At 37.1% G+C, this 27,209-nt stretch overlaps 3 protein-coding genes and 1 long non-coding RNA gene across 9 annotated transcripts; all 4 read left to right on the top strand.

Moving 5' to 3' along the window:
- The first annotated feature begins 5,034 nt into the window (after positions 1-5,034).
- Positions 5,035-11,847, top strand: LOC135631300 (adenine phosphoribosyltransferase 4-like). 4 transcript variants are annotated; one of them, XM_065138855.1, is made up of 7 exons: positions 5,035-5,268; positions 5,481-5,593; positions 6,035-6,145; positions 8,850-8,942; positions 9,903-10,052; positions 10,939-10,997; positions 11,543-11,847. In XM_065138855.1, exons 2-7 carry the CDS (start codon positions 5,506-5,508, stop codon positions 11,594-11,596), a joined length of 555 nt encoding a protein of 184 aa, XP_064994927.1. In that variant the 5' UTR covers positions 5,035-5,268; positions 5,481-5,505; the 3' UTR covers positions 11,597-11,847. The 4 variants fall into 4 exon arrangements, with proteins under 4 accessions (XP_064994927.1, XP_064994928.1, XP_064994930.1 ...); XM_065138856.1 differs by having other exon boundaries at positions 5,035-5,354; XM_065138857.1 differs by lacking the exon at positions 5,035-5,268 and having other exon boundaries at positions 5,373-5,593; positions 10,014-10,052.
- On the top strand, positions 6,157-8,038 carry LOC135631301 (uncharacterized). The gene is made up of 2 exons (XR_010494342.1): positions 6,157-6,379; positions 6,455-8,038. It is a non-coding gene; the product is annotated as an uncharacterized LOC135631301 (long non-coding RNA).
- Positions 11,848-11,925: 78 nt separating the features above from the next.
- LOC103974852 (14 kDa proline-rich protein DC2.15-like) lies at positions 11,926-12,784 on the top strand. The gene has a single exon (XM_009389755.3). It carries the CDS (start codon positions 12,211-12,213, stop codon positions 12,640-12,642), a length of 432 nt encoding a protein of 143 aa, XP_009388030.2. The 5' UTR covers positions 11,926-12,210; the 3' UTR covers positions 12,643-12,784.
- Positions 12,785-13,176: 392 nt separating this feature from the next.
- Positions 13,177-27,191, top strand: LOC103974866 (asparagine--tRNA ligase, chloroplastic/mitochondrial). Of its 3 annotated transcripts, none has more exons than XM_009389773.3 (16): positions 13,177-13,683; positions 14,121-14,189; positions 14,909-15,019; positions 15,755-15,862; positions 18,968-19,105; positions 20,160-20,237; positions 21,096-21,173; positions 21,286-21,354; positions 21,453-21,527; positions 21,671-21,754; positions 21,911-21,997; positions 23,047-23,142; positions 23,233-23,307; positions 25,282-25,408; positions 26,602-26,723; positions 26,816-27,191. In XM_009389773.3, the coding sequence occupies exons 1-15, from the start codon at positions 13,243-13,245 to the stop codon at positions 26,715-26,717; spliced, it is 1,752 nt and encodes a 583-aa protein (XP_009388048.2). In that variant the 5' UTR covers positions 13,177-13,242; the 3' UTR covers positions 26,718-26,723; positions 26,816-27,191. The 3 variants fall into 3 exon arrangements, with proteins under 3 accessions (XP_009388048.2, XP_064995711.1, XP_064995712.1); XM_065139639.1 differs by having other exon boundaries at positions 21,453-21,549; positions 21,645-21,754; XM_065139640.1 differs by having other exon boundaries at positions 21,453-21,549; positions 21,645-21,754; positions 26,800-27,191.
- Positions 27,192-27,209: the final 18 nt, after the last annotated feature.

Raw genomic sequence — 27,209 nt, 5'->3', positions numbered from 1 at the left:
ATCAATAAGCTGACGCTTGCACTGACTTAATTTGGTCAAACAAAGAAAAATCTTTTTTTATTATTTTTTAATAAATACCTTTTTGATATTTCGATTTGAAATATGTGTCCTTATTATATTAGAAACAAAAATAATTAAATAAAAAATATAGTATTTTTGTTACCTTCATCAAAATATCTCATCATTGTGCATTTTAAGGATTACAGTAAATTAGAATGCCCTTTAGAAAATATTAAAAATTATAGTGTAATTTGATTGGTGAATATTATACCTCACTGATATTTCTTTTTTTATTTTTTTGGATTAAAAATTACAAAAAAATTATTTTTTAAAGAATATATTAAAAAAATTATAGTTGAGTCTCTAAGGTACATTTTGTCATGTAAACTTATTTTCAAGTATACCAAAATCTTACATTTTGCCATCTAAAACAATCAAATAAAGAGACAAATATATAAATCTAAACATAGTTATCAATATTATATATTGGTGTAAACATACATGTCAAAACACTTATACATTGTGTTCTATAATTTAAAATAATTGATATCCAACTAATGTCTAATACCTTCATAAATATTATACTTTTCGAGAAATTTGAATAGCTTTGGAATAATTTTCTTATTTATACTTGTGTTATACTTAATCACGGGCTTGATTTTAATTTATTTAGTTAAGCATATTAGTATAATATATTTTGTGATGTGTTTGTATTTGAATTTATTTATTTTAATCTCGAAAATTTTGAATATAATGTCTTCTATTTATAACATATAATTTTAATGTGTAGAATGCAAATATGACTAACACATATAATAATTTTTATGTGTATTATTAGGAGCAGCTTAATTAAACGCTGCTCCCGCTTCTGTCTCTCCTCGGTGCCATTCCGCTAGGAGGGGAGGGAGGCAATGGCATCGATGAGCCCACGGCTCATCTTCCATGGGCGGATGATCGATCCAGTTCAATCGCCCAGATTTCGTATCCGATCGCAGCAAGTCCACCCGTGGATCATGAGCCGATGTCGCAGCCAGAGTCGAACAGCTTGACGCCATCGACTTGCTCCTACAGTCCCATGCTTGTTGTGTAGCTCGCTGAGTTCGCTTTTAACAGCTGGCTGTTCTTGCTCTGGCCGTCGTCGTCTTCTTCTTGCATGCTCTGATGGACAGATGAGAGTTGGCGTTGTGTTATGGTGTCCAAGACATCTGCTTTAAGCCCTTTGCCAGTTTGCCTGCTAACTGTTTGTATGATTGTGTCAGACCTAATAATTGGCTCATATTATTAGGAGTGATGCGTGGGAATCATAAAGTTGTATCGATGAGCTCCGTGGTTTGCTTTTCTACAAGGTTCGATGGATGATCATGTCACTGTACTGCAACTGGAGCACAGAGTGGCTGATAAGTTGAACAGCTAGCTCTAAGTTGCATTCGATCTTCTCAAGGAGGCTAAGTCATCAAGACAGGAAGATCTCCTTCGATGCTTAAATCAGATTAGTGAGGTAAGAAAGAAGCACTGAATCTGTATTGATCGCATACATCGAGCATTTAAGCATATCGCTACTCGTTCTTCCTTCCAAGTACATAACATGCACATATTAGATAGATGTCGAGGAATGATAGTTTCTCGATTATGTATGTTTTCCTTCTTTTTCTGTACAAATACTTACCTTTGTTTTGTCTCTACTGATTAGATCTTACATATGACATGACGGATTGTTCTAGTTTTCTATCTCCTTGGGCAAAAGAGAAACAAGAACCTGGGACCTGTTGAATTCATGCAACCTAATGTTGAATTCAGAAGATTGCTGTCTCCAATTTCATTGATCATATATCCATTGTTCTGGTGGTGATGGGACGTGAACAATGTGACAAAATGGAGTTGTGGTACATAGAAAAATATCTTTGGATGTCGGATGGAACTTGCAAGACCCAATGCAAAACGACACACTTGGTTCCGTGGTATAAGAGGTTAAAGGCAGCGTCCCAAGTTTGATCAGCTCTCCTAGCATCTGCATCACATCATCCACTGAACAACACTCACTGACTTGTCCTTCTCGGATGAGGAGATTAGGCTGCCAGGCTTTGTCATCACCTCCTGTCATAAAGTTGAAGAAAATATATTTAGGCATGCTCTTGAGGATCTAAACTAGATATTGCCTTATCTTGTCCACCTTCCTTTAACTCTAATTCCAAAGTTGTCCTTGTCTTTCTGAAATGGCTTCGAAGCTTTTGCGGCGCTCATTACAATTGTCTGCCGAACAATAACTATTCATACTCCTTAGGGAACAGAGAGGAGGTTTTGCTGATTCCTGAAATGTGTTACTTTACTGCCTTTAACTTCATGTTTACACCTCCAGCTTCATTCTTACTATGTTTTCCTGACAGTGATTAGTAGTAAGGCAAGTAGGATACAGTAGGAGTGACTAACTATCAATTATTTGGCAAAATGATCCTCATGTCTTGTCCTTTTGGTGGACAGTTGGTACTAAAGGAGGATTTGGTCCCCATGGCAAATCCAGAGAGTCAACTGCTGACGCAGGGCCCTCTCTTCATTGGTGGCACTCAGGTTCTGGCTCTGTTCCTGGAAAATGCGGTGTGTTGGTGCTTGGCAAGGGACCAAGGTGCCAGATAAGGGTACAGGTCATGGGGTAATATGAGCAGATAGGTGGATTGCAAGATGGGGTGTTCCCTAGAGGATCAGCCATTGTCCCCTAGGGTTGAAACTTGAAACTGCAGTTTATGGGAGTTGGAATTTGTACATGGGTGTCTTCAGAGAGACTCAGGTTGATAGATGCAGAGAGAGAGAGAGAGAGAGAGAGAGGGTGATGGTTTTTCTTTCTTCCATTTATTTTCAGGGGTCTTGTATCATTTTTTCTAGTGTCTGGTTAACTGTGGTAATAACTTGATTTTTTGGATCCTAATTAAAATGAGTTTAAATATCCTTTTATTGAATTGGAAAGAATATGGATAGAAATGTAAGCATTGGATCCAGATCAAATAGGATGAAATTTATGAGTAACTTATTTGTTTCTATCCCATTATTAAATAATAATGATTATGAGTTGTGCTTTTACTATGAGTTTGAGTGGTTGAGTTTTTTTGGGTTGAACTCCATCAAAAGCTTAGATTTAAATCAAAATTTCTGAGGGTTTGATGCAATCCACTGAGAATTATTAGCAAGCAATCCAATATTTAAATCAAATGCATGGATATCTCTTCCCAACTCCAGTTGGTATTATTGAACATGGAAAACTAGTTCAATGGTATACTATTTGGACAAAATACCAACATTTGATGACTGTTATGATGATGATGTTAAATTGGTCCACCACCTCAATAACAGTAACTCATACTCTTAGCTTAATATGAGGCCAATAATATCATGGCTATCATTGCCACCATGCCAACATTCTCATCCTTCATCTGTGTTTGTCTTCTCTGACACCATATTTATGACATCCTGAGGTTGAAAAATTATATGGGCCAAACTGTAAAAAGGAGAAATAATTGTTTCTAAACTTAATTAAGTATCTAAACCTATCTTAAATCTGAATCAAATGATTGAAAATATTAGACTCATTTTCATCCTTATATTGATCATGAATTATAATCCATAAGGTACTATATATATATATATATAATTATATATTTGATATAGGATGTATTTTGAAATAAACCATTGGTTTTTGTTTTTTCAAAAAACATTTTTTTTTATTTTTTCTCATAGAATGTCCATACCTTTTAAGTTCGAAAGAACATCTATACTTAGTAATCTTTCATTCTATATATTTACAATTGATCTTTTCTTTGGTCGAGTTAAATGCATTAAGAATTGGTCTAATGAATTAAACCGGACCAAATTAATGAAAAATATAATAATAATAATTTTAAAAATTAAATTTAAAATTATATAAAATTTTTATAAATTAGAAAACTATTATAGAGGGAAAAAAAGTATAATTCAAGTCCATATTCTAAAAATAGTATCTAAATATATATAAATATTTTAAAAAATATTAGTTAAAAATGATGTATATATTGTTATAAAATATTATATTAAAATAGAAATATCTAAAGTTTATGTTCACATGTATTTCATTTATTTCACAAGTTTATATTTATAATTATTTTAAAAATTATCACATAAACAATTTTAGAGCTACTTCGAATATATTTGAATCGATGTAAAATGACCAAACCAAGCCTAGAAAAATAAAAAAAAATTAAAAATGTGCTAATAAGTTTATCTTTTCATGAGGAAAAAAAAGAAAAGTTAAAAAAGTGTTTTGGATGATTTTAAGCAAGAAGAAAAACCAAAAACTAACCAATTTGTTGGGAAATTCATCCATATTGATTTTGGATGATTTTTCTAGAAAATACCCATACTTTGGATATTTTCTAAAGATATCTCATCGTTTGATTTTTCTTAATAATACCCTTAATTTTAAAGTACCAAAAATACCCCTCAAGAGGTTTTTTTACTAAAACTTTCTATTTGGTTTTTTAAAATCAATTTTCAACTGATTATAATGTTTTTATTTGATTCGTTTATATTACTTTTCAATATAGTTTATAATGTTTTATTAAGTACTAAAAGTACAATAAATATCATTAAAAATATTATAAATGACATCATATCGTTCCTATTTAATTATCATTGCTCATAGATCATTATAATATTATATTTTTTTATATTTATAATATATTTGATTGATATTATATTTATTTTTATTTAGATTATTTATAATATATTGAAATAAGTCTGATAATGTTTTTATTGTGATGATCAAAATATTATAACAGATCAAAGATGCTATAATAGATCAAAAAAAAAATTAAGATATGGTTTAAGTATTTTTTTAAAAATTTAAATTATTATTAAAAATAGGTATCGATTGTGAAATACTTAAAATATATATTTTTTAAGAAAAATCATTCAATAATTTATATATTTAACATATGGGCAATAAATACAAAGTGCGATATCACGGGACCCGAAACGGGAAGCTTTTGAATGAATAGGTAGTGCTCACCTCGAGAAAAGTTGGAACGGAGAGCGAACAGAGTGATCTGAGAGAGAGAGAGAGAGGGAAACAGAGCGAGAGATTGAGACAGAGGAGAGGGAGGAGAGAGAGAGAGAGAGAGAGAGAGACGAGGGGAGATCTCCCTCGTGATACCCTCTCGATTACGGCCTATACAGCATAGCGAGAGAGAGAGAGAGAGAGAGACGAGGAGGAGGAGAAGGCCAACAAAAAGGCACGGCGAGCACGTATAAAGTCCCAACCAAATCTCGCTTCTTACTTCTCGAGACGATTCCCTCCACCCTCTCATTTGCTTTAAGCGACTCTTTTTCTCGTGCGGCGCGCTTCTTCTTCCCTATCAACAACTCTACCGCTCCCCGCCTATATATATATTGTTCTCCGCTAAGCCTTCTGCTCGGCCGTCTCTCTTACTTGTCTTCTGAATCTGTGTTCCTCTTAGAGATAAGAGATTGGAGCTCGAAGGGATGGCGTGTGGCGAGGATAAGGAGCAGGACCCTCGCATCCAAGGAATAGCCGCTTCCATCCGCGTCGTCCCCGATTTCCCCAAGAAAGGTCCCTCCCTTTTGTCGTTCCAAAGTTTTCTGCTCGCTCCTCCTCTCACGTTTTCTTTCGCCTTTCGCTTTTTCTTGATTCGTTTACTGATTCTTGAGAAAATAATCTGATCTTTATGAAAAAAGATCCCCGAGCCCACCTCCCCTCGCGCGCTCGATCTCTCCCGCTGGATCCATGCTCGTCTATTTCTTCGTATGTGATTTCCTTGCTACTGTATTCATCGTAAAGATATGACTTTTGATACCAATGTTTCTTGCTCTCAGCCCCCTAACCCACAAAAGCAAGAGTTTCGATGCTTATACTTTCGTCAACCCTCCCCGCATCCCTCCTTTTTTTAGTTATCTGCTTCTTTTCTTCCGACAAGCTCAAATTTTGATGAGCAATTGCCTTTTCTTCTCCCTTTCTTAATCTTACTGCAACTGTTGCATGAACAAATCGTAGGAATTATGTTTCAAGACATCACGACGCTGCTGCTCGATCCAAAAGCGTTCAAGAACACGGTGGACTTGTTCGTGGAGCGGTACTCGGGGAAGAATATCTCCGTTGTGGCTGGTGAGTTCTTCCGTAATGACAAATGCATCCTTCTAATCTTTGATTTTTGTTACCTATATATGTGTGTGCATGTTCTCTCTATGGTGGATTGTTCGCGGCTTCATTCTTTTCTCGCATCGATGCTTATTGTGAGCGTGTCGGTTGTGGGGCCTTCATCTTTTTACCAATTACAGTATGGTAGACTTTGGAACAGAAACGTTTTCTCCGTTTCATCATTTCCATTAGAGAAATTAGGTAAGGCTTGTTGTTTCCTTGGGTACCTTTTTGCAGTGGGTAGGGGCTCATTCTTTGACTGCATTGCCTTCTCAGTGGCCATGTTATCATGGACTATTTAAGTCGCGGTCTACCATGAGTGTCTCTATTTCCAAGTCCTCGCCTTGACGACAACATTGGTCCAATCTCTGATGTAATTTTGTGAAACAATGGCTATTGTTTGAGCTTTGACGGGCCTATACATTCTGTTTCTCTGTTCTGTACGTGCTTTTCCTTTACTGTTTTGATTTGGTTTATATGGCTATGATTGCAGAAATGAACAGAATTTATTGTCTCCTTGATGCATTTGGAGTATATTGGTTTAAAACGACCTTGAAATCTTGTTTTTTTGTTTCTGAATTTATTTCATATTGGTCTGCAGTTGCAGGACATGGAGATTTAACATGAGCTCCATTGTATGATGAAATTTTGATGAGGTTTTATATGTTCATCTGTTCATGATTATTAGTGAGCTGTTATGCTTTTACCTTTCATGAAACTGATAAATGAAACATATTAAGATTTCTGTACACATCAGAGAACAACAATGATAAAGTTTCTACCAGGCCCCTATTATTTGGGATTGGTTTTGTAGTTAATTTCCTTCAGTGAGCCCTATTTGAGTTCAATACAATTAGAGCAATTTAATACCTTTTATTGTTTCAAATATATCTATTAGTTTTTCCTCTATTAGTTAAATATATCTAATGATAGATATTTTCCTTTTATTGTTTCATTTTGTGCACTGCTAATCTGATAACCTCATTTAATCCCACTAGTGTGATTCATGCTTTCTTAAGCATATTTAATGTTTTAATTGATCGACTATTATAAATATCAAAGTTAACAGATAAATTACAAAACATATTGCTAGTTATTTAATGTATTGTACATTCATGTCTTGATGTTACAAAATATATATGAAATTTTGACAATCGATCTTTTTTCTTGTGCAAATATATAATGTTATGACCAAGGATTGCCTTTTTGGGTACCAGACTTGTTTTGACAATTTGATGGAATGGTACATACTGGTCTATACTGGTGCATCTAGAGATTCGGCAAGGACAAAAAAGAGGAAGGAGAGGAAGGGGTGGTGGAGGAACATAGGAGGAAGGAGGAAAGAAGAGGGAAAAAGAGGAAGAAGAAGAAGAAAGGAGAGGAGAAAAAGATTAGTGGTAGCGGTAAAGCAGCAGTGGTGAGGCAACAGTATTGTTGAAGTGGCAGCGGCAATGGTGATGATGAGGCGGTGGCTTCTTTTGTGTGAGGAAGGCTCGTGTTTGTGATAACGAGATGATGACATCTTATGTGATGGCGAAGTCGCAACGACTAGGCAGCCACATCTTATGCGATAAGAGGGCTCTTGTTCGCGAGCCTTAATTTTCTTTTTTTTTTTTTCTTTTTAACACTGATTTGGACAGGGGCCCCATCATTTCTTTGAATTTTTAATTAATTTAATAGGACCATTTGAAAGGAGGTGGTCCCTGTATTGACCCTCGCCCGGACTAGTATGTACCTCCCGTACGATACTGTTTTTGGGCGGTATAGCAAATGTTGATTATGACATAATCAGGTCACACTGGTGGAACTGCTTTTGTCAGGTTTGTTTATCTAATAGAAAATAGCTTATAAATGACTGGATATGACTGGCTTGAATTTTATGTTCTGTGCACTTTTGAACATGATATGTAACTTTGTGGTTAAGGCCATGTATGGGCGTAACTTTATGTGGTTAAGACTGGCTTGAATTTGGTGTTTTATGCACTTTTGAAGAAGATATGAAACTTTGTGGTCGAGACCATGGGTGTCCATATCATGATGGCCGGTGGTATTTGTCCATGGACGAATTGGTATAGGTCATACTGTTTCGGATGGTATGTTAAGCACTGGTTAAGATTTCATTTAATGTGTTAACCACTGATGCAGGTAAATAAAAGTAAAAATAACTTGGCTGGGTAGGACTTTTATATAATAACTTGTTCAATTGTATTAGTATCATAGTATGTATACCCTTTCTTATGGGTTACACAGCAGCAAGTTACATAATAACTTGTTCAATTGTATTACTACCGAAATTGCCATTAATTTTTGTAACTTTTAACAGTGTTAAAAGATTTTCTAATTTGCTATATATTTATATCTTTATTTACCTATTTTTGACCTCTTTGATCTATGCCTTTGGTCTTTGTCTTGTACATTGTGGGGTCTTTTGCTTGTTTAATGATAGATTTGCTTCAACGGAAGATTGCAAAGGGCGACTTTTAGATTTAATCATTGTTGACTTAACATCTAATTGCTTTTCCTTTACTATATTTTTTGTTTTATTTTTTTAAGCATTCTGTTGGATTTTGATACAAGCTATTTGATTTTTCATTGTATGTAGGACATCTGATTGGTAAATTTTACACTTTTCTGGTGTCATTGTGATGGAAGGTTTTCTCCATTTTGACAGGAATTGAAGCCAGAGGCTTTATTTTTGGTCCACCAATTGCTTTAGCGATTGGAGCAAAATTTGTTCCTTTGAGAAAGCCAAGAAAATTACCAGGTACTTCATTCTCTCAATTAATCAAACATATTTTACCATCAGTTTTGACAAGTGAAATACATGTGAAGTGTTAGCTAAACAAAATCCATCTGTTTGAATTCATTTTTGCTTACAAATTTGGTAATAATGTGTTAAAATAACATATTTTGAACAGAAAAAAAAGTAAATCTCAATGCCATTTCTTGGGATTAGAAAATGATGATAGTTAAACAAAATTGAAGATGTATTAAATGGAAAAGAGATTTTAATATTATTTAGTGTTAATGTTCTGTATTTATTATTTTTTTGGAGTGATAAAATTTGATTGTTGTATAAGGACACCAATGTTTGATGGAATGTCTTTTGTGCCATTCATAAACTATTAATAAGAACTAATGTATTAGATAATGAGTTATATAGCATCCCGTGCACAGAAAAAGATAAAAAGCTCAATGGTATTTCTTGGAAGTAGAAAAAGAGAATGGTGAAATGAAATGCAAGATCTGATGGGTATGAGATTTTGGGAATAGTTAGTTCTAATGATCTGTGTTTCTTTTGTTTCTTTTTGTGGGATTTCAAATTTGATTGTTGAATTCATACACCATTATCTGACAGAATGGTTTTCTTGCCATTATAAACCATACTATGTTAAAACTAAATCCAAACTAGTTCAATAATTTGCCCCAGATTGGACCATGACACAGATAAGGTATGCAACTGCACTTATCTTGGTATGGGAGCAGCTAGATCATTCATACATGATCACATTCTCGCTATTTATTTATTTAGGCATTGTTAATTTATAACATTCTTACAAAATCAAATTTATGACATCCTCCTTTCTTGCAAATGGATTACATGGCAGAAATAAACTTCTCAAGTTTTTTTTTAATTTATAATTTATGTCCATCAGGTAATGGATTGAATTTATCCCAAGCTCTTATATGGTTTGGCTCAGTTTCTCCATATGAAAATGCGTAGGTGAAGTCATTTCGGAAAAGTATGTTCTGGAATATGGAACTGACTGTCTTGAAATGCATGTCGGGGCAATCCAACCTTGTGATCGTGCTTTGGTTGTTGATGATTTGGTAGCAACTGGAGGAACCCTTCGGGCTGCTATGAATTTACTTGGTTTGTACAATGAGAATTATACAGTTTTTATTACTTATGTCCCATCTACATATTTAACCTTGTCATTCAGTATAATTCTGGTTTTCATTTTATGCAGCCATAAATACAATCGCACTTCGGTTTTATGCAATATGTTTGCAGTATTTTCACATTTTGATTTTACATCAAAATGATGCTGATCTGATCATATTTCTAACCAACACAACCAACATTTAGATTCTCGTAATAATCTAATTAAGAGGACTATTCGTAGGATGTCTGAATCTTGTAATTTCCTTGATCAGCCTTAGAAAAATTAGCACATGTATAAATAATTCTTGTCCCATCTATCTGTTTCAGCTTTTAGATGGATTGACAGAGGTAAAGATTTGATGACAAGTGGACTACAAATGATAAAAACAATGAGAATGCTATATCTTTTTAAACAAATAGATAAACTTGGTAGAAAAATTTATTTGCAGTCTTGCAAATAAATTTGGAGTTCTTTTGGCAGATGGTGCCTAAGATACAATATTTCTATCCGTAAGATATACATAATCCACAATAGTTGGATGTCTGTTCCTTGTGGTTTTTTGTGGGAAATATTTCCTAACTAGCATTTAGTGGTCTTACCCTCTTTAGTCTAGTTTATTAATTGTACCAAGATCCAATTTGCAGATGATGCTAGCAAAGGTAAAATTGTGTGTCGAATAATGCTTAGCCTTTTGCATTTTTCTGTTGCAGCGTCTGGTACATAAGATAAACAATGCATTTACCCTGAATTTTTGTAAGAAGTAGTGATATTTGTCGGTGCCGAACACTTGTTCATTTTCATATCGGTATTGCTTCTTTTACCATACTTGGGTTTTCTTTTTATTGTTGTTGATTCCTTTCTTCTTAACCTTAGAGCGGGCTGGGGCTGAGGTGGTCGAATGTGCATGCGTTATTGAACTGCCCGAATTGAAGGTGTGTGTGACATGTTATTGCTTTTCAACATGGCCATGCTTTTAAATATCGGTACCTGCTCCAAGTTTTTGGTTCTTATTTGTTCCTCCCAATTGTTTTTACCGTTGAATTCCATTTTAGGCTGTTGATCTTTTTAGTTACTTTTTTTTTTGCTGCAATCCTAGAGAAAAACATTGCAGGGGCATGCTGGTTTTACCCTGATATCATATTATTGCTGCACATAACAGTGTTTTGACCTGCTTTTTTACAATTTATGGTAGAATTTTCTTTCTTTTCAAAAAAAGAAGAAGAAAATTCAAGAACTATTTTTGGATGCTTTTATGTTGAATTAACCAATCTATTTATCAGTAGATACAACTACAGATAAGCTTAGTGGAAATAAACCATGTTAGGATCTATAGATGTATTTCTGCAAATTCCCTTCTCTGAGATTTCTGATATACTAAATGAGATTGTAATGGCATCGAACTGAAGTAGCTTTGTAGATGAACTGAGCTCTTACCTAGCATTGGATTGACTGTGGAATGTGTGACATCTATGTGCAGGGCCGCGAAAGGTTGAATGGCAAACCCCTCTACGTACTGATGGAGTCCAGATGATGGTGATCTTCTTGGTTGATGCCTCCGCTGCTGCTTCTCTGTTCTTCTTCCCAATATGTAGTCATGAGAGAACCATTTGTTGTTCCACAAATGTTATCTCTTTCTTCTGTGCTGCATTGTCATCAATGGGAACTACAAAATGGCAACTACATCAAGCTTTTCTGTTTCCTATTCTTACATATGCTATTGACCAGAAAACACAGCAGTCTGTAATTAGCAGCTTGAATTCTCAGTTTTTGATTGATACTTCACTGTTGTGACGACTGTACATGCACATAATGTGTTTGCATTAATGATTTCAAGAACAGGAGGTAGGAATGGATGAAGTCTGCATCTATCCCCCATGGCTGCAGAGCAGTGCAACAACGAAGCATCGCTGACTTTAAACATCGGCACGCAAACCTCCAAAGCGTTTCGCCGTCTCATCTTCTCCCAGGCCGTCACCCTATCCACTTGCCGAGCATGCGCTTCTCCACTTCCACAACCATACAAGCCCCCTCAACGACCGGCCTTCAAGCATGGCCTTCCCCTGACGCCCCATCACATATAAATAGTACCCCAGCGGTGCCATGAGCTAGCAACACTCTCCACGCTCCGCTCCCCCCCGCGAAGCCATGGCCTCCAAGCTCTCGGTGTCGGTTGCCCTCCTCCTCACCCTCAACCTTCTCTTCTCCCACCTCGCCACGGCCGCCAGCAACGGCAAGCCACCGGAGCATCGGCCTCGCCCTCTGCCGCGCCACCAGCTGACGGTGCCGCAGGAGCAGAACCTACCGTCGCTGACGGGGGCCAAGTGCCCGAGGGATGCGCTGAAGCTCGGCATCTGCGCCAACGTCCTCCGCAGCTTGCTCAACGTGACGCTGGGCACGCCGCCCAAGCAGCCCTGCTGCTCGCTGCTGGAGGGTCTCGTCGACCTCGAGGCCGCCGTGTGCCTGTGCACCGCCCTCAAGGGCAACGTTCTGGGGCTCAAGCTCAACATCCCCGTCAGCCTCAGTTTGCTCATCAACTACTGCGGCAAGAAGGTCCCCAAAGGCTTCCTCTGCTATTAGAGAAGACCTTTGGGTGGTGCGCCGGCGCCATCTGCAGCAAACACTGGTCATGGAGGAGGAGAATGCGAAGTGAAGCATGTCATAAACGTTTCATGTTCGTACAATAACATAGCACAATAAATCGGACTTCAAATACATGAACAACACTTGCAGTCTCAAAACAATCATCCAAGCAAATGATACAGACAAACAAGGTTGAAGACAAACAAATTCTGAACACACAATCTTTTGAACAAGAAAAATGTTTCAATGTCAATGAACACGAGTAGATGTTTGTGATCTCATGAAGCTTCATGGGATTTGCTCACAAACAAGAAGAGAACCAATGAAAAGCTCACAATGACAATGAACATGAAGTCAGCGTAATATTGCATCAAAAATAATCTTTCCCAATGAGCATAATAATAATCTCAATAAAGATTTGTGTTATATATATATATATATATAATGTATTTATTCCATTTAGACCGTGCACGGTCTCCGGTCCAAGTAAATTGGACCGGAAGCCCATATAAAACCACAGAGAGGGGTAGTCGAGGGAGAGCCACTGGCAGAGGATAGCGGAGTCGTGTCAGGGTCCATAGAGCGAAGCATCTAAGGATGATGGCCGCAGCGGCGTCCCTCGCCCCTGCCGCCTCGTCGTCCCTCCTCCGCCGCCCCCGATCGGCCGCCCGCCTCCTCCTCTTGCGCCGGCCGGGAAACCCTATCGCGGCCGCCGCCAATTCAAGAACCGTCCGACCCAATTATCCGCCCCCTCCGCCGCAGCCCTTCGGCCGCCCTCCCGCTATCGATCCTTCCGCCGACGTTCTTGGCTCCAGATGGAGGCGATTCTGTAGCGCGGCGGTCTCAGCCGACGCCGAGGCCTGCGAGAAGGTTGCCACGACGGAGGCTGGGGAGACGGTTCGTGAGTTCCGGAAGCGCTTGAGGATCGCCGACGTGAAGGGCGGACCCGACGAGGGGATGGACCGGCTGGGGGAGGTGCTGGTGGTCAGGGGCTGGATCCGGACTTGTCGGGTTCAGAGCACGGTGACGTTCATTGAGGTGAATACTCCATTAGGCTTTTTGGTTTGAGAGAGTTGTTTCTCGAAGTTATCCTCTTTGGACCCGAGGAACACCATTAGAAATATTTGTTCGAGTTACTAGAAAAAGTGGAACCTCTTTTCTGCCACTCTCTTATGGAGTACCTGCCTATTCGGTGACTTCATATGTCCTTGCATAGCCATCTTAATCAAGCAACCATTGTCATGGTATAACATGAGCCAGACATCAACAATCTTGCATCATCTTCGGGTGCCCGGTCAATGTCTTGATGTTTGATTTGTTAAGCAGTCTTTTCCACATATATAACATTGTTATCAAATGTAAACTAATTCTGGTATGGATGCATGATCCGATAATACCTAATGGGAATGCATGATGCTGTTTGTCTCCTTGTGAATCAATGGTCCAAGTATTAATTCATTTTACCTTAATTGCAGATAAATGATGGTTCCTGTTTATCCAACATGCAATGTGTGATGAGTTCTGACGCTGAAGGCTACGATCTGGTATATTTTCTTCTAATTTAATATTTCCTGGCTTATGCAATTAGAATTTCTCAAGTATGTCAGATGGTGACTTTTAATGGAGACACTTTCTTATAGTGATTCACTATTCTCTTGATACTTATTTTAGAGAGAAATTAGAAATATTTAACAAAGTTGAATGTCATACCATCATTCTAGTAAATAATATCATTGTAAAGGCAATACAAAATCCTGATCATTGCAATCAATTGCCATGTCAAAATTTTGACTGTAGATGAATTTCTCAGGTGCACTATATTTTTCAATTTTTAGTTTCCGAGTCACCATTTTATTTGTCCTGCATTAGTCCCTTATGATCTGGGATGTGCTTTTCTGAATAATTAATAGGGGGAGAGTGTCTTCCCCTGTGATTTTTGTTAATTATTAAGACCATCTGAAAAATTGTATACTTGGCCCTGCTAAAGAAAATGAAACTTAAGACCTTGTCAGTGTGTCATTAGAGACTAGGAATACGTGTGTTGCCTTTGTACTTATACCTTGACATTTGTCATGGCTAAACTACTCCTGGAAGTAACTGTCTTCAAGCTGACTAGATGGAACAACTTATTCCAAACATTTATCTTGCAGTTCTGAAATCACATTGTTCAGTAATTTTGAAGGTGCACTGCTTGCTAGATGTTTTATTCTTCTTCTTTTGACTATATATTGGAAAAGTTGTATATTTCTGGTTTTGTTGTCAGGTGGAATCAGGTTTTATCACAACTGGGACTTCTGTACTAATAGAAGGCACTGTAGTTAGCAGCCAAGGATCCAAGCAAAAGGTGGAGCTAAAGGTGGCAACACTTATCTTGGTAAGTGAACCTATGTTAAAGCTTTCTTTTGTGAAATATTAAAATAATATTAGCTAAAGCAAAGACTTGTAATTAAAATTCTTGTAATTGTAGCACTGGATTTTCTCATTTAAAAATTTTGGGCAGGCATATCAAGCTTGTACATTCAGTTATTTTCAGGCAACAGCAAAAGTAAAAATAAGAGGAAAGAGGGAGTGAAGTTGTACTTCTCAGAGCATATAAAAGATTGTACAAATTCAGTGGTACAAATGACTCCATGTTAAAGAACGACAAAAAGTAAACCGGTATTTGCTAGCCTAGTAAGACCTTTTTTAGTGGGTATCCATGTTAATATGTGGAACTTATCATTCCTTTCTGGGTGTTTTTATTTATTATAGAAGGATTTATTTTTAGAAAGCTTCTTCTCATGTGGTAAAATATCCTGAGGTAGCCTTAGGGTCTAAGTATAGGAAGATTTATTTTTAGAAAGATTTCTACTGAGTACTGACACATGTCCATGAGGGTTAGAATACCTTCTGCCATGTATGTCTCAGCATGTATACTGAGATTTACTGACAGCATCTTAAACAAGCATAAAATGTTATGCATGATAGTGTGTTCTATCCCTGGATCGAATTTATGATTTATAGAGTGGTGTGGTACCTTAAACCTGGAATTGCAAACAGAATTTTCATGCTTAACTTTCTCTATTTCGTTGACTTCATTTGCATTTCTCTTGTTTCCTTCTTGGCACAGATAGGGAAAAGTGATCCATCAGCTTATCCTATCCAGAAAAAGAGAGCAACTAGAGAATTTTTGAGAACCATAGCTCATCTCCGTCCCCGAACAAATACATTTGGTGCAGTATGAACGTGCTTCTTTCTTTTTTATTATATTTCAACAGTTTTATCACTTGCATATGGGCACATCATAATGATGTTTTAAGTGCAGTATTATATTAATTTTTGTTATTTATGTAATTATGGTATTATCTTATTATGTAGGAATCTTATCTTAATGCTTCAATAAGGAGGCTAATTATATATTTCCCTTGTAGTTAACTATCTTTAGCATCCTGATCCTTACACTTTAAAAAGTTACATTAGCATCCCTATAGTTACGAAAGTGAAACATCTAGATCCATTTACCAACGAAAACAAACGACAAAAAGGTAAATTTAACTTTCTAGTTGGTGGTGGTGAATGACGGCATTGTTGGGGGTCTACGGATGGTTATTGTGGATGAGGAGAGCGGCGACGAGAGATGAGGGCCGCTCTCCATGCGTCGACGCCGACGTAATTGCCAAGTGGCTAAAGGAGCAGACGAGGTGGCGACTCTCCCTAAGGCCATTTACGACCACTTCCAATCGATCCAGGAGCTATGCATGGAGTTGAAGAAAGAGAGGAGCGCGGCGGCGTCAACCGCGACAGAGGCAATGTTGATGATCCTCTGGCTCCAGCGCGAGAAGGTCGAGGTCTAGATGGAGGCGCACTAGTTCAAGCGCTTCGACGAGGAGAAGATGACACACGACCAGCAAGAGATCGTCGCCCTCGAGTACCTCCTCCTGAAGGATGACGAGACCATTCTCTCCGTCTCCTACGAGGTCAAAAACCTACTGCCACCGCCTCTTCAGCTCCGACATTGGTGTTTCTAATGCCCCTGCATTTGAGCCAGAGTCTCCAGATGAGGCCACCACTACCGATGCTCAATTCGACCTCTCATGTCGGCCACCACTGCACGATCAACAAGAGATGTTGGCGATCTCTTGCTAGTCGTGCAGTGGTTGTTGACATGAGAAGTCGAATTGGGCATCAATAGTGGTGACCTCATCTGGAGACTTTGGCTCGGATGCAAGGGCATCAGAAACACCAATGTCGGAGTTGAAGAGGCAGTGACAGTAGGTTTTGACCTTGTAGGAGAGGGAGAGAATGGTCTCATCATACTTCAGGAGGAGATCCTTGAGGGCAACGATCTCTTGATGGTCGTGTGCCATCTTCTCCTTGGCGAAGCGCTTGAACTGGCACGCCTACATTTGGACCTCGACTTTCTTGTGCTGGAGCCGGAGGATCATCGACATGGCCTCCGTCGTGATTGATGCCGCCGCGCTCCTCTTCCAGCTCCATATGTAGCTCCTGGATCGGTTGCAGACGACCATGGGGAGAGCTGTCGTCTCGTCCACGATCCTTTCGTCGCTCAGTAATTTCGTCGACGCATGCAAAGTGGCCTTCACCTCTTGTCGCCGCTCTCCTCATCCACCTGCGGTGCCGTCGTCTGCCCCCACCAACTGGAACGTTAAAATTACCTTTATGTCTTTTGTTTTAGTGTTTCCGTTGGTAAAACTGACGACGTTAGGGTAAATGAGCTTAGATGTTTCACTTCTTTAATTATAAGGATGCCAATATAACTTTAAAGTGTAGGAACCGGAATGCTAAAGGTATCTAACTACAGGGGGTAATCCGTAATTAGCCCTCAATAAGGCTATTTAGAAATTTAATTTCTTACATTAGAAGCGATCTTCTTTGGTGGGTGAAGAGTCATTTCCATGCAATTCATTTAAGAGTTGTTCCAAATATATGTCATATGATCCTCAAGGATCTCTGAAATTGTATAAAGAAGTTCTTGCCAATGGCCAAGAAAACTTATAGAAGTTGTAAAGAAATTCTTATATAATAACTTTATACAAACTCAAGATGGACTACCCTATCTAAATATAGAATACTGTAGAAACTTACACTGAGAAGGACTTGTTATAAAAAAAAATCAATTGTATTGTTCCTGCTTAGGTTACTGCTTATATCACAGTAACATGAACTGAACAGTCCTTCCTTTTTCCATCTTCTTTGCCTTGCCACTAAACAACTTTGGTTCATTGAATCTAGATACATACTGAAGCTCAATATTATTATATTGCTCTATCTACAGTATAAATAAAAAACTGAAATAATGAAAAAGACACTTGGCTTATTAACCTAGTCAGTTCTTAGGGATTAGGGAGACTAGCTCTTAGGGATTGGGAAATCTGCTGCCAAAAAGGGGCTGTAAGTCCCTGTTAAATAAAATTCCTCTGTTTATCTGTTGGGTCAGATCCTTGTCCGGTTTGTTCTTCCTTTTTTTCTAAATAAGATGAACTTCTGCCTTGCTTCCTAGTATTCATAGAACCCTATGGATTCTATTTCCTTTTTTATCTCATATGAATCAACACAGTTTCTAACATTATTAATCTATTGTGTGCATGTCACGGCACCTCCTGGGCCCCATCTTCTAGAGTTGACTGAGTCTTTGCTTGATTGACTTGGGGGCACAGTTCAAGTCAAGTCTGGTCTGCTCTATAACAATTGAGTACCTATTTTAATGGGCCATAAAAACTTCAAATCTTTGCAATTCAGTATACTCTCCTGACAGTGATATTCTAGTAGTTGATTATTCCTGTAAAGCAGTTTTTGAGGAACCATACTTGGGAACCTTGGTAATGATTGATTGGAGAAGGTATAGCAATTTAAAATCGACAACCCAGAAGTTCCTTGTTTAGTGCATGCAAAATCCGTCAAGATCCTTTGCCCACAAATAAGTATATTTATAAGGGATGATTTGTAGGTGAAATTAATTTTGCCAGATGTCTTCTGTTTTCATGTTGTTTTAGCTATATAATATCAAATACCTAGCTGTTAGTATGCAATCGTCAATAAATACCTAAGATGAAATATGCCTTTTGGGTTTTCTCATGTTGTTTTTCATTTTACTTGCCATCTTATGGCACATAATTAGTTTGGAGTCTTTATCTTCAGTTTCTATATGTATCTCCATTTTATACATGTTTGAGCTGTTATTGATTTTGGGTTTCTTCATAGTGGTATCAACAAATCCTTGCTCTTTTTTTTATTTAGTACCAAGCAAGAGAAAGACATTTTTGTAACTGTTCATTGTTAAACCCCAAAAATGGGTTTACTTTGTTTCTGGATACTTGTTTAGGTCACTAGGGTGAGGAATGCATTGGCGTATGCAACACACAAGTTTTTTCAGGAAAATGGATTTGTTTGGATCTCGAGTCCCATTATCACTGCTTCAGATTGTGAAGGAGCTGGGGAACAATTCTGCGTGACAACATTGGTATGTTGAAAATAAATATCATTACTTTTAAGTTTTAAGCAAATCATTAGGAACGAATCTACGTATTTAGGACTTGCTGTCTGAATGGCTACTATTTTCATCCTTGTATCTTTTCCTTTGTAATTGGCCATTTACCAGTATGCTGCTGGAACAGGAAAGAAAAGAAAGAAAGAAAAAAAAGAAGACCAGGAGCCTCATTCAATGTTGAAACAGACTTCTAGGTGTGGACTCCACATTTCTGCCTCCCTCTTGGTTGCTATATGCTTCCGCATCACATGTGTCAAGAAGGACCCCTGGCACTGAGTCCCATGATTTGATGGGGTTGATCTCTCCTCTACCTCTTGCCTTCTTTCCCCATTTCTCTCTCCCTTCCTCTGATCTTTCTCCCCTTAACCTGATTACTGTGCTGTCTCTTCTCCTTTTCTCACTGCCACCCAAGAGGCAGAGAAGGGTGATGAAATGACGCAAAGGACTGGACTGGTCTTTTGTTATAAAGGCTGTTTCTGTTCTTTAAGCTGATCATTTTACTGTATGGGACAGAAGAGCCCATTTCTAAAAGGCATAGATCAGCCATCTGGTAGGCATTTGTAAGGGTCCACATGCCCTGCACCTATAAATAGTTTCAGAGACCGAGTTCTGGTTATCGGGCCTGCAGTGGCTCAATCTGTTTCATCTGATGTGGCTGAAAAAGGTGGAAACATATTGGTTTCTGCTATAATTTATGTCTACTTTCTTTTTCATTTGATACCTTTTATTCTATAAATATTGGTCTTTTACTTACTTCAAGCTTGTATGTGCTTTTTTCTTTGAGGCAATTGAAGTTAGTCTATGCTTAAAACATGTCAGGGATATGCTTTTAACCTGTCAAATATCTATCAGGATTTCATGAGTGCCTAATTCCTTGCCTAAAGCTTCTTTGATACGACATAAAAAATGGTGTAGTTAAAAAGGAGGGAGACTAGCCTTTTAGAGTTCTTCACTTTGATGTGTTGATAGTGAAAATGTTTAAATATTTTATTTTATTATATTAACTTTGATGATGTTACTTTGGCAGATATCAAATGCTGGAGAAAGTGATTGTCCACTCAATAGCATCCCCACTACCATGGAAGGGAATGTTGATTGGTCACAGGTTATTGTCCTCTTAGCTTGGCTGAGATATCAAATAATCTATTCTTTGTTTATACAAGTTTGCTACAAATAATGAGCAAGCAGAATATAGTTTTTATTCTAATAAGCCCTTCATATTGTAATATAGTGACAGTAAAGAGGCAGTTATTTCTGTACACAGGCTTATTGGCCCCACATTTCCTTCAAATTGAAATAATATTCTAACGAAAACTGAGAAAGGTCATACAAGTCATGATTCTTGTGGGTTTTTTTCTGGCTTATCTGTTTTCATATAGGAGCCTTATTGTATGCTGCTCTATAACTGGAAAAACTTTACATTTCCTTATTGCATGCTACATTACAGAAAAAACTTATGATATGGTTTTTCCTATTGGTTTCTTGTGTGTTTGAATAGTTAATAACAGATTCTCTTTTGACTCATTGAATGAACAAACAATTATGCATGCTTGTCACCTCAATATTCATTCGATAGTTGTGTGGGCATATCATATATTTGTTTTTCCATGTGGAATTTCTTTGATGGATGTCTTATGAACAATTAATCATAGAACTGCTTGAGAATAAATTGGACAAAACTCTTAAGGTGGAATGAACATGTCCTAAGGGAACAGATAACTTCTTAAGAGTTAAGACTTAAGAGTTTATTCAGATTATTAGTAGTTCAAGAAGAAATAGAAGAAGACATGAGAAGATTTTATAACAGCAACACAACGGGACCGAGTGGCCCTTAGTTTGACTGGAGATATTGTACTCCTGAACAAAGCCTAATGGTAGGCTTTCTTTTTTGGCATATGCAAATACAATTGTTCTTGTATTCCTTCAAATCTGTCACTAATGGGTTTTCTTCTTTTGCTGCCAGGATTTCTTTGGGAAACCGGCATTTTTGACAGTTTCTGGCCAACTCAATGCTGAGACATATGCTTCTGCTCTCTCTGATGTAGTAGTTCCTTCCTCCATAGTACCTTGATAACATGCTTGAGTTGCAATTACATGATCAGGTTCTATGATGCTTTGTACATCATTGTTTGTGAATGGTCTTGATTGCTTAGGTGTACACATTCGGTCCTACTTTCAGAGCTGAAAATTCAAACACTGCAAGACATTTGGCTGAATTTTGGGTACTTGAAGCACCTTGTTTTGATCATGTGCAAGCCTCATAATTATTTACATATTTCCATATAGAATTTCTGAACGTTATTTTTTTTCGTAAACCCAGATGATTGAACCTGAACTTGCCTTTGCGGACCTGAACGATGACATGGCCTGTGCTACTGCATATCTCCAGTATGTAGTAGGTTTCTTCTTCAAATCCAGTAAATCTGCTTTCTATTTATACTATAGCCTGTGTTATTTTTGTCTGTAACAAGCTTAAACATTGCCTTTTCTTGTTCCTTATGTTCATCTGTAGTATGCCATTCTATATCCATTTTGCAGGTGAAGTATATTCTTGAGAATTGTAAAGAAGACATGGACTTTTTTAACACATGGATCGAGAAAGGAATTATTAATAGATTGAAAGTATGCTCTCTGTCTTACCCTTTTGTTTTTCTTTTTAATAAGAGCACATATTATTTTCCTTTTCGTTTTGTATTTAATTAACATCATAGAATTCCACATGGAATTTTTCATCTAATCTACTATTTTTTCTGCTTCTTCTCTTTCAACATTTGGCAGGATGTGGTCGAGAAAGATTTCATTCAGTTGACATATTCTGATGCTGTCAAACTACTTCTTAAATCTAAAAAGAAATTTGAATTCCCGGTAATGTATCCCCATAAAATTTTCTCTAGCATATTGTATTGTTGGTAAGAAATGCCATTTGGTTTAAATGGCTATAACATCCATGAGTCTTTCTTAACATATATCTTTTGATCTTTTCATAGCTTTGCTTTATATTACGATTTGCAATAATTCCTTATCATTTATGGTTATGCAAGTTGACATCATTATTCTGACAATTTATTTTGCACATGAAAACAATTGAATTGTTTATCTTGTGAAAAAGAACTTCAGTTTTCTTCTATATGCTGGTTGAACCAAAATTTTTTATTCCCACTCATGTTTTGTCATATCTTGTTATTCTGTGAAATGGATTAGTTTAGATTCTGCCCTTTGACTTTGTAAGTTTATAGCTGCTGATCTATGTATGAATAGTTCTGCGAAGTAAAAGAATAAATATTCTTCGGTATAACACATTACAATCAAGATGATTTCATGGCCACTATCTTTGCTTACTTGTTCAGTCATTGATAAGAAACAACCTTTTGGACCTCTGCAAATGCTTGGCATAATGATCAGTTACTGTAGTTATAACAAGAACAAAGCATTGGAGGTTGTCTAGTTGACCTATCTTACTATATTCCATGTTCCATGATAATAGCTCTACAAGCACATAACATTAGCATATACTGACATCAAGTTCATCAGTCGGCTTGTTTTAATTAGTCATGATTGTTTTTAGATGATCAAGCCTCAGCACTGTTGAATTATCTATAAAAAAGCTTCTCCAGCGATATTTTTGTGTCAAATCTTATTTCTACTACAGTGAGGTTTTTTTTTTTTTACCCAATTATAAGTTTAGGATGATATTATGTCTCATTCACATTCAATAATATACAGAAAAGTTTCAGTGCTTTTGTATAATTTTAAGTGGATAACTTTGACAAATACTGTGTAAATATCTTATAAATCTGGTATGTAAAAGTTAATGACAGTATCTATTATCTAGTGTCTACTTCTGCTTCTCTAGATACATCGTGATCTTTTTATCTGAATAGTCTGGCAATTCATGTATTCTTTAACTTTGATAGGTAAAATGGGGTTTGGACCTGCAAAGCGAGCATGAAAGATACATCACTGAAATTGCTTTTGGTGGCCGCCCAGTGATAATTAGAGATTATCCCAAGGTGTGTCTCAAATCGGGCTTCTCATGTCTGCATGTCAAGATGAAATTTGGCAACTAATCTCCTTTTTCCCCCTTTACTTTCATCCTTTAGGAAATTAAAGCATTTTATATGCGTCAAAATGATGATGGGAAGACAGTTGCTGCTATGGATCTGCTGGTTCCCAGGGTAAGACATTTCTATAGCTGATGTCCATGTACTTGAGCTTGAGATCCAGGTTCATCTTTTTGAGATTGTAAGAGCATGAAATTACTGACAAATCCTCTGAGTAATGCATGAAACTGCACATATGCCTTTATAAAAGACTCAATTTGATATCCTTGAGCGCATGCATATACAGTTGATACAATTTAGAATGCCACTCTAAATTCCAAGGATAATGGACAAATTTGATATTGATGTTATATAATAAAGGTATACTGAGCATTAAAAATTATAAGTTAGCTCAATTTACTTTAGAACTTATATCGACTTGCAACATTCAAGGGAGGTAAAGCCAATATAGTCTTGTTAAGCCTAAGTCAAGGATTTCATATGCCAGCTGCACTGAACTGTCTTAGTTGGTGCATATCCTGTAGGCATGATTTGATAAATACTTCGCTTGCTCTCTTCTTTCGTTCCTCCTATCATCATGGTGCCAGTTAACCTTGCCTCACTATTGGCCACTATTGTGCCATCATCTGCTAGGACAGCATGACTAGCTTTGTTGTCAATTCACTCATTAATCCTTTTATAACTTTTCCCCTCACCCCCAGAAATGACAATCTTCTCTGCTGATACATGCCCTGTAGGCATGAATCGTTAAAGAACTTTCCTTTCCCACTCCTTCTATTCCTCCTATCATCATGGCTCCAATTAACCATGCCACACTATTGGTTATTTTGACATCACCTGCTGGTGCAGCATCACAACCTATATTGTCAATCCGCTTATTGCCATCCTTCTTCAATAGTCTTTTCTGCATTAATCTAAAACTGGTTCCTGAGTGGATTGGTATTAGTACACATGTTATGTACTGGCCTTTTTCTGATCAGTACAAGCCAGCGAAAGTGCCAAGGGTGTATTAATACTCCTTTGACACTTAGTGGTACAGTATGATCAGCGTAATCAGTATGACTTAGCATGATAATTTAAGCTGAGTTTTGGTCTGAAATCTCAGATCATTGTGCACTAAACTTGTTTAGGCTTTATTTGTGCACCTTGATCATGCACTTATAGTGTCGATGTGATTTTTTACCACTTATCTATTGCTCTTCACATGTTATATATAATGCAACCTGGTGATGATGTTACTTTCAAGTGTGAAGATGGGAATTTCTTTTGATGCATGCTTATGCCACGTGTATTAAGAACATATAAAGCCTATTGTGATCCTCATATGCAAAATAATTAACTCTCAAGTCCATAATATTTGCTTCTGAAGGTCTCAAAATCTTCTATTCTTTGCAATTTCATATTTTTTTCAAGAGTTCTTAATATGTTAAGACTTACATGTACCCCATGTGTAATTTGCTACTCTCTGTTGTGAAAAGTTTAGGTTCTCTGCTTGCACTTCTCATATAATTTCATAGAATTCAATGTATGAAGATATATGTTTCAAAAAGGAGGGTCATGTCTCTGTTGTGAACTTTTTGCTAATCTGTTTTTGTCAATGTGACTCGGTGACCAACGAGGTATCAATAGATTAGATATCTGAAGATTTCTTGGAAGCTTCATAATTTATTAAAATAAACATTAAATAGAAATGGCATTTTTGACATCACCATAGTTTTTGTTTTGGCGTAGTGTTATACGATATCAAAAAGGCTGATCATCAAAGATCAGACACGAACATGTTATATGATATCAAAAAGGCTGATCATCAATGATCAGACACTAACATTGGCGAGCTGGACACCAGCTTTGATACTGTTAGACCAAAAGGTGTGCTACATATATGCTATACCATGCTAAAATAAAGGCACATAAATATATCATATGTAGATCTACAGCCTGTGGCTTTATACATCATTCAATTTGCATGTTGCCTACACTTTTGCACTACGTAACTGTGAGATGCTTTAATTTCATGTATGTTTGTTCTTTATAGAAATCATGAAGGTGATGGATTTCAGTGAAGTCTGTATTTATCCTATCTATCAGGTCGGTGAGCTTATTGGTGGAAGTCAAAGAGAAGAACGCCTTGATTATCTTGAAAGCCGCTTGGATGAGTTAAAGCTTAGCAAGGATAGCTACTGGTGGTATCTTGATCTTCGACGTTTTGGGTCAGGTTGGGAAACTCTTGCTTGTATATTAAACTACTGTTGGTTTCTGTATTCAATCATCTGCTTTCCCTTAAAAGTAAACTCTCTCTCCAGCTACAGGTAATAAACTATGACAGTCAGCGAAAGCTTCCTTGTATTGTGCATCAAGGCTTTGCTTTGAGAACAAAATAGTCTCCTGCTCAATTGCCTATGTTTTCTGCTAGACACCAACAGCTCTTCCCATATAACTGTAGCAAGAGGGCATACGAAGAATAAATGGTTGGTTATTTGATGCAAAAGGCACTTTGAACTTTGCAGTCGACACTTCTCCACCAACGTACCTTAAGTAAAATATTTCCTCTTGATTACTAGGCACAAAACAAGATCAAGTCTGGGAAATCTTTTCTTGAACCACACTGACTTGTACAAATCAACTTTAGGAATTCCTTCCTGTTCTGGTTCCATGCATAAACAGTAAAAACTTGATTGGTATCGGGAATGTAAAACCCCATGTTGTTGTTCGTAAAAGGCATCCATCTGATTTCATTCCAAATACTCTGTTTCTAGGTTAATAGCTGGAGGCAAATGCCAGTTACTGGTCACAGTAATATCAACTACTCTGTTAGTGTCATTGAGATTGTTCACTTAGGTAGCTTCAATTTATGATATAACAGGACCTTTTATCAACAAATTATTACACCAGAAAGAAGGTTTTTTCCATTTCCTATCTGATCGACAAACAATTTTGAAGCTTTTAGTTTTAACACATTACTTCACTCCTAACCACTATCAAATGTTGGGTTAATGCTCCCTATACATCTATTTCTAAGCTGAAGATTATGTATCAGTTTATGTGCTAGCATATGACATTATGTGTCATGGAGGTGACAACCATTTTTAAGTTTTATGCTTTATAGTATTTATAACGTGGATGGCCAATAAATCTATTAAGTTAGATGAATTATTATCCCTATCTTTGTTACAGTTTGATCAACTTGATATTAATTTGGTTTGAACCTCTAACTCATCAGATGATATACCTTATAATGCATCCCACCACCCCTATGTAACAAACTCCTAGCCATTGCAAACCGTTGAGAATCCGTATATGTGAAACTCACCTTTTTTGTTTGAATTTTAATTATGACATCCGTTTGAAAGTTTATTCAGTTTTTAACAGATAGAGTTAATAATTTTTGCTTTCCCCTTCTTGTTTCAGTTCCACATGCTGGATTTGGTCTGGGATTTGAGAGGCTCGTGCAGTTTGCAACTGGGATTGAGAACATAAGGGATGCCATTCCTTTCCCACGCTCTCCTGGCTCTGCAGATTTTTAATGAACCGTGAGTAGTGCCTATTAATATTATCCCTTTTAACCCTCATCGAAATTTAGCAAATAGCAGCCATACAATTTAGCAGATAACTCACGTTACAGGCCATATATCTATCATTCATTACCGAAATGAAAGGAGATTCCAAGTTTGCAGCAATGGGACTGAAAGCTTGTTGCCGTTCGGTTGAGAAAGGGAGGGTCAGTGGACTTTAACGTTTCTAATAAAGAGCAATAGTTCTTCTACCCTTTATGCTTTACCTTGTGACCGGAGGCAGCGATAGGGCACACATGCGACCCGCTCCATTTGGTGCAGTCAATCACAATGGGAAAGTCATAAAGAGATAAGAAAAGTATTTTTGTATTGATGAACAGGACTTCCATTTCCTTCCTTTTCAGATGTAATATTTATCAGAGGATAACTGTAAATTGTCATTCCAAATAGTCAAAGAACAAACCTATATCTGTATTTGTATCTTCATGTTTCTTGAGCCAAAAC

This window comes from Musa acuminata, chromosome BXJ3-2 (assembly GCF_036884655.1).
Source record: "Musa acuminata AAA Group cultivar baxijiao chromosome BXJ3-2, Cavendish_Baxijiao_AAA, whole genome shotgun sequence".
NCBI lineage: Eukaryota > Viridiplantae > Streptophyta > Magnoliopsida > Zingiberales > Musaceae > Musa > Musa acuminata.
The sequence above is the reverse complement of the archived record's forward strand: the minus strand, read 5'-3'. Positions and strand labels throughout refer to the sequence as shown.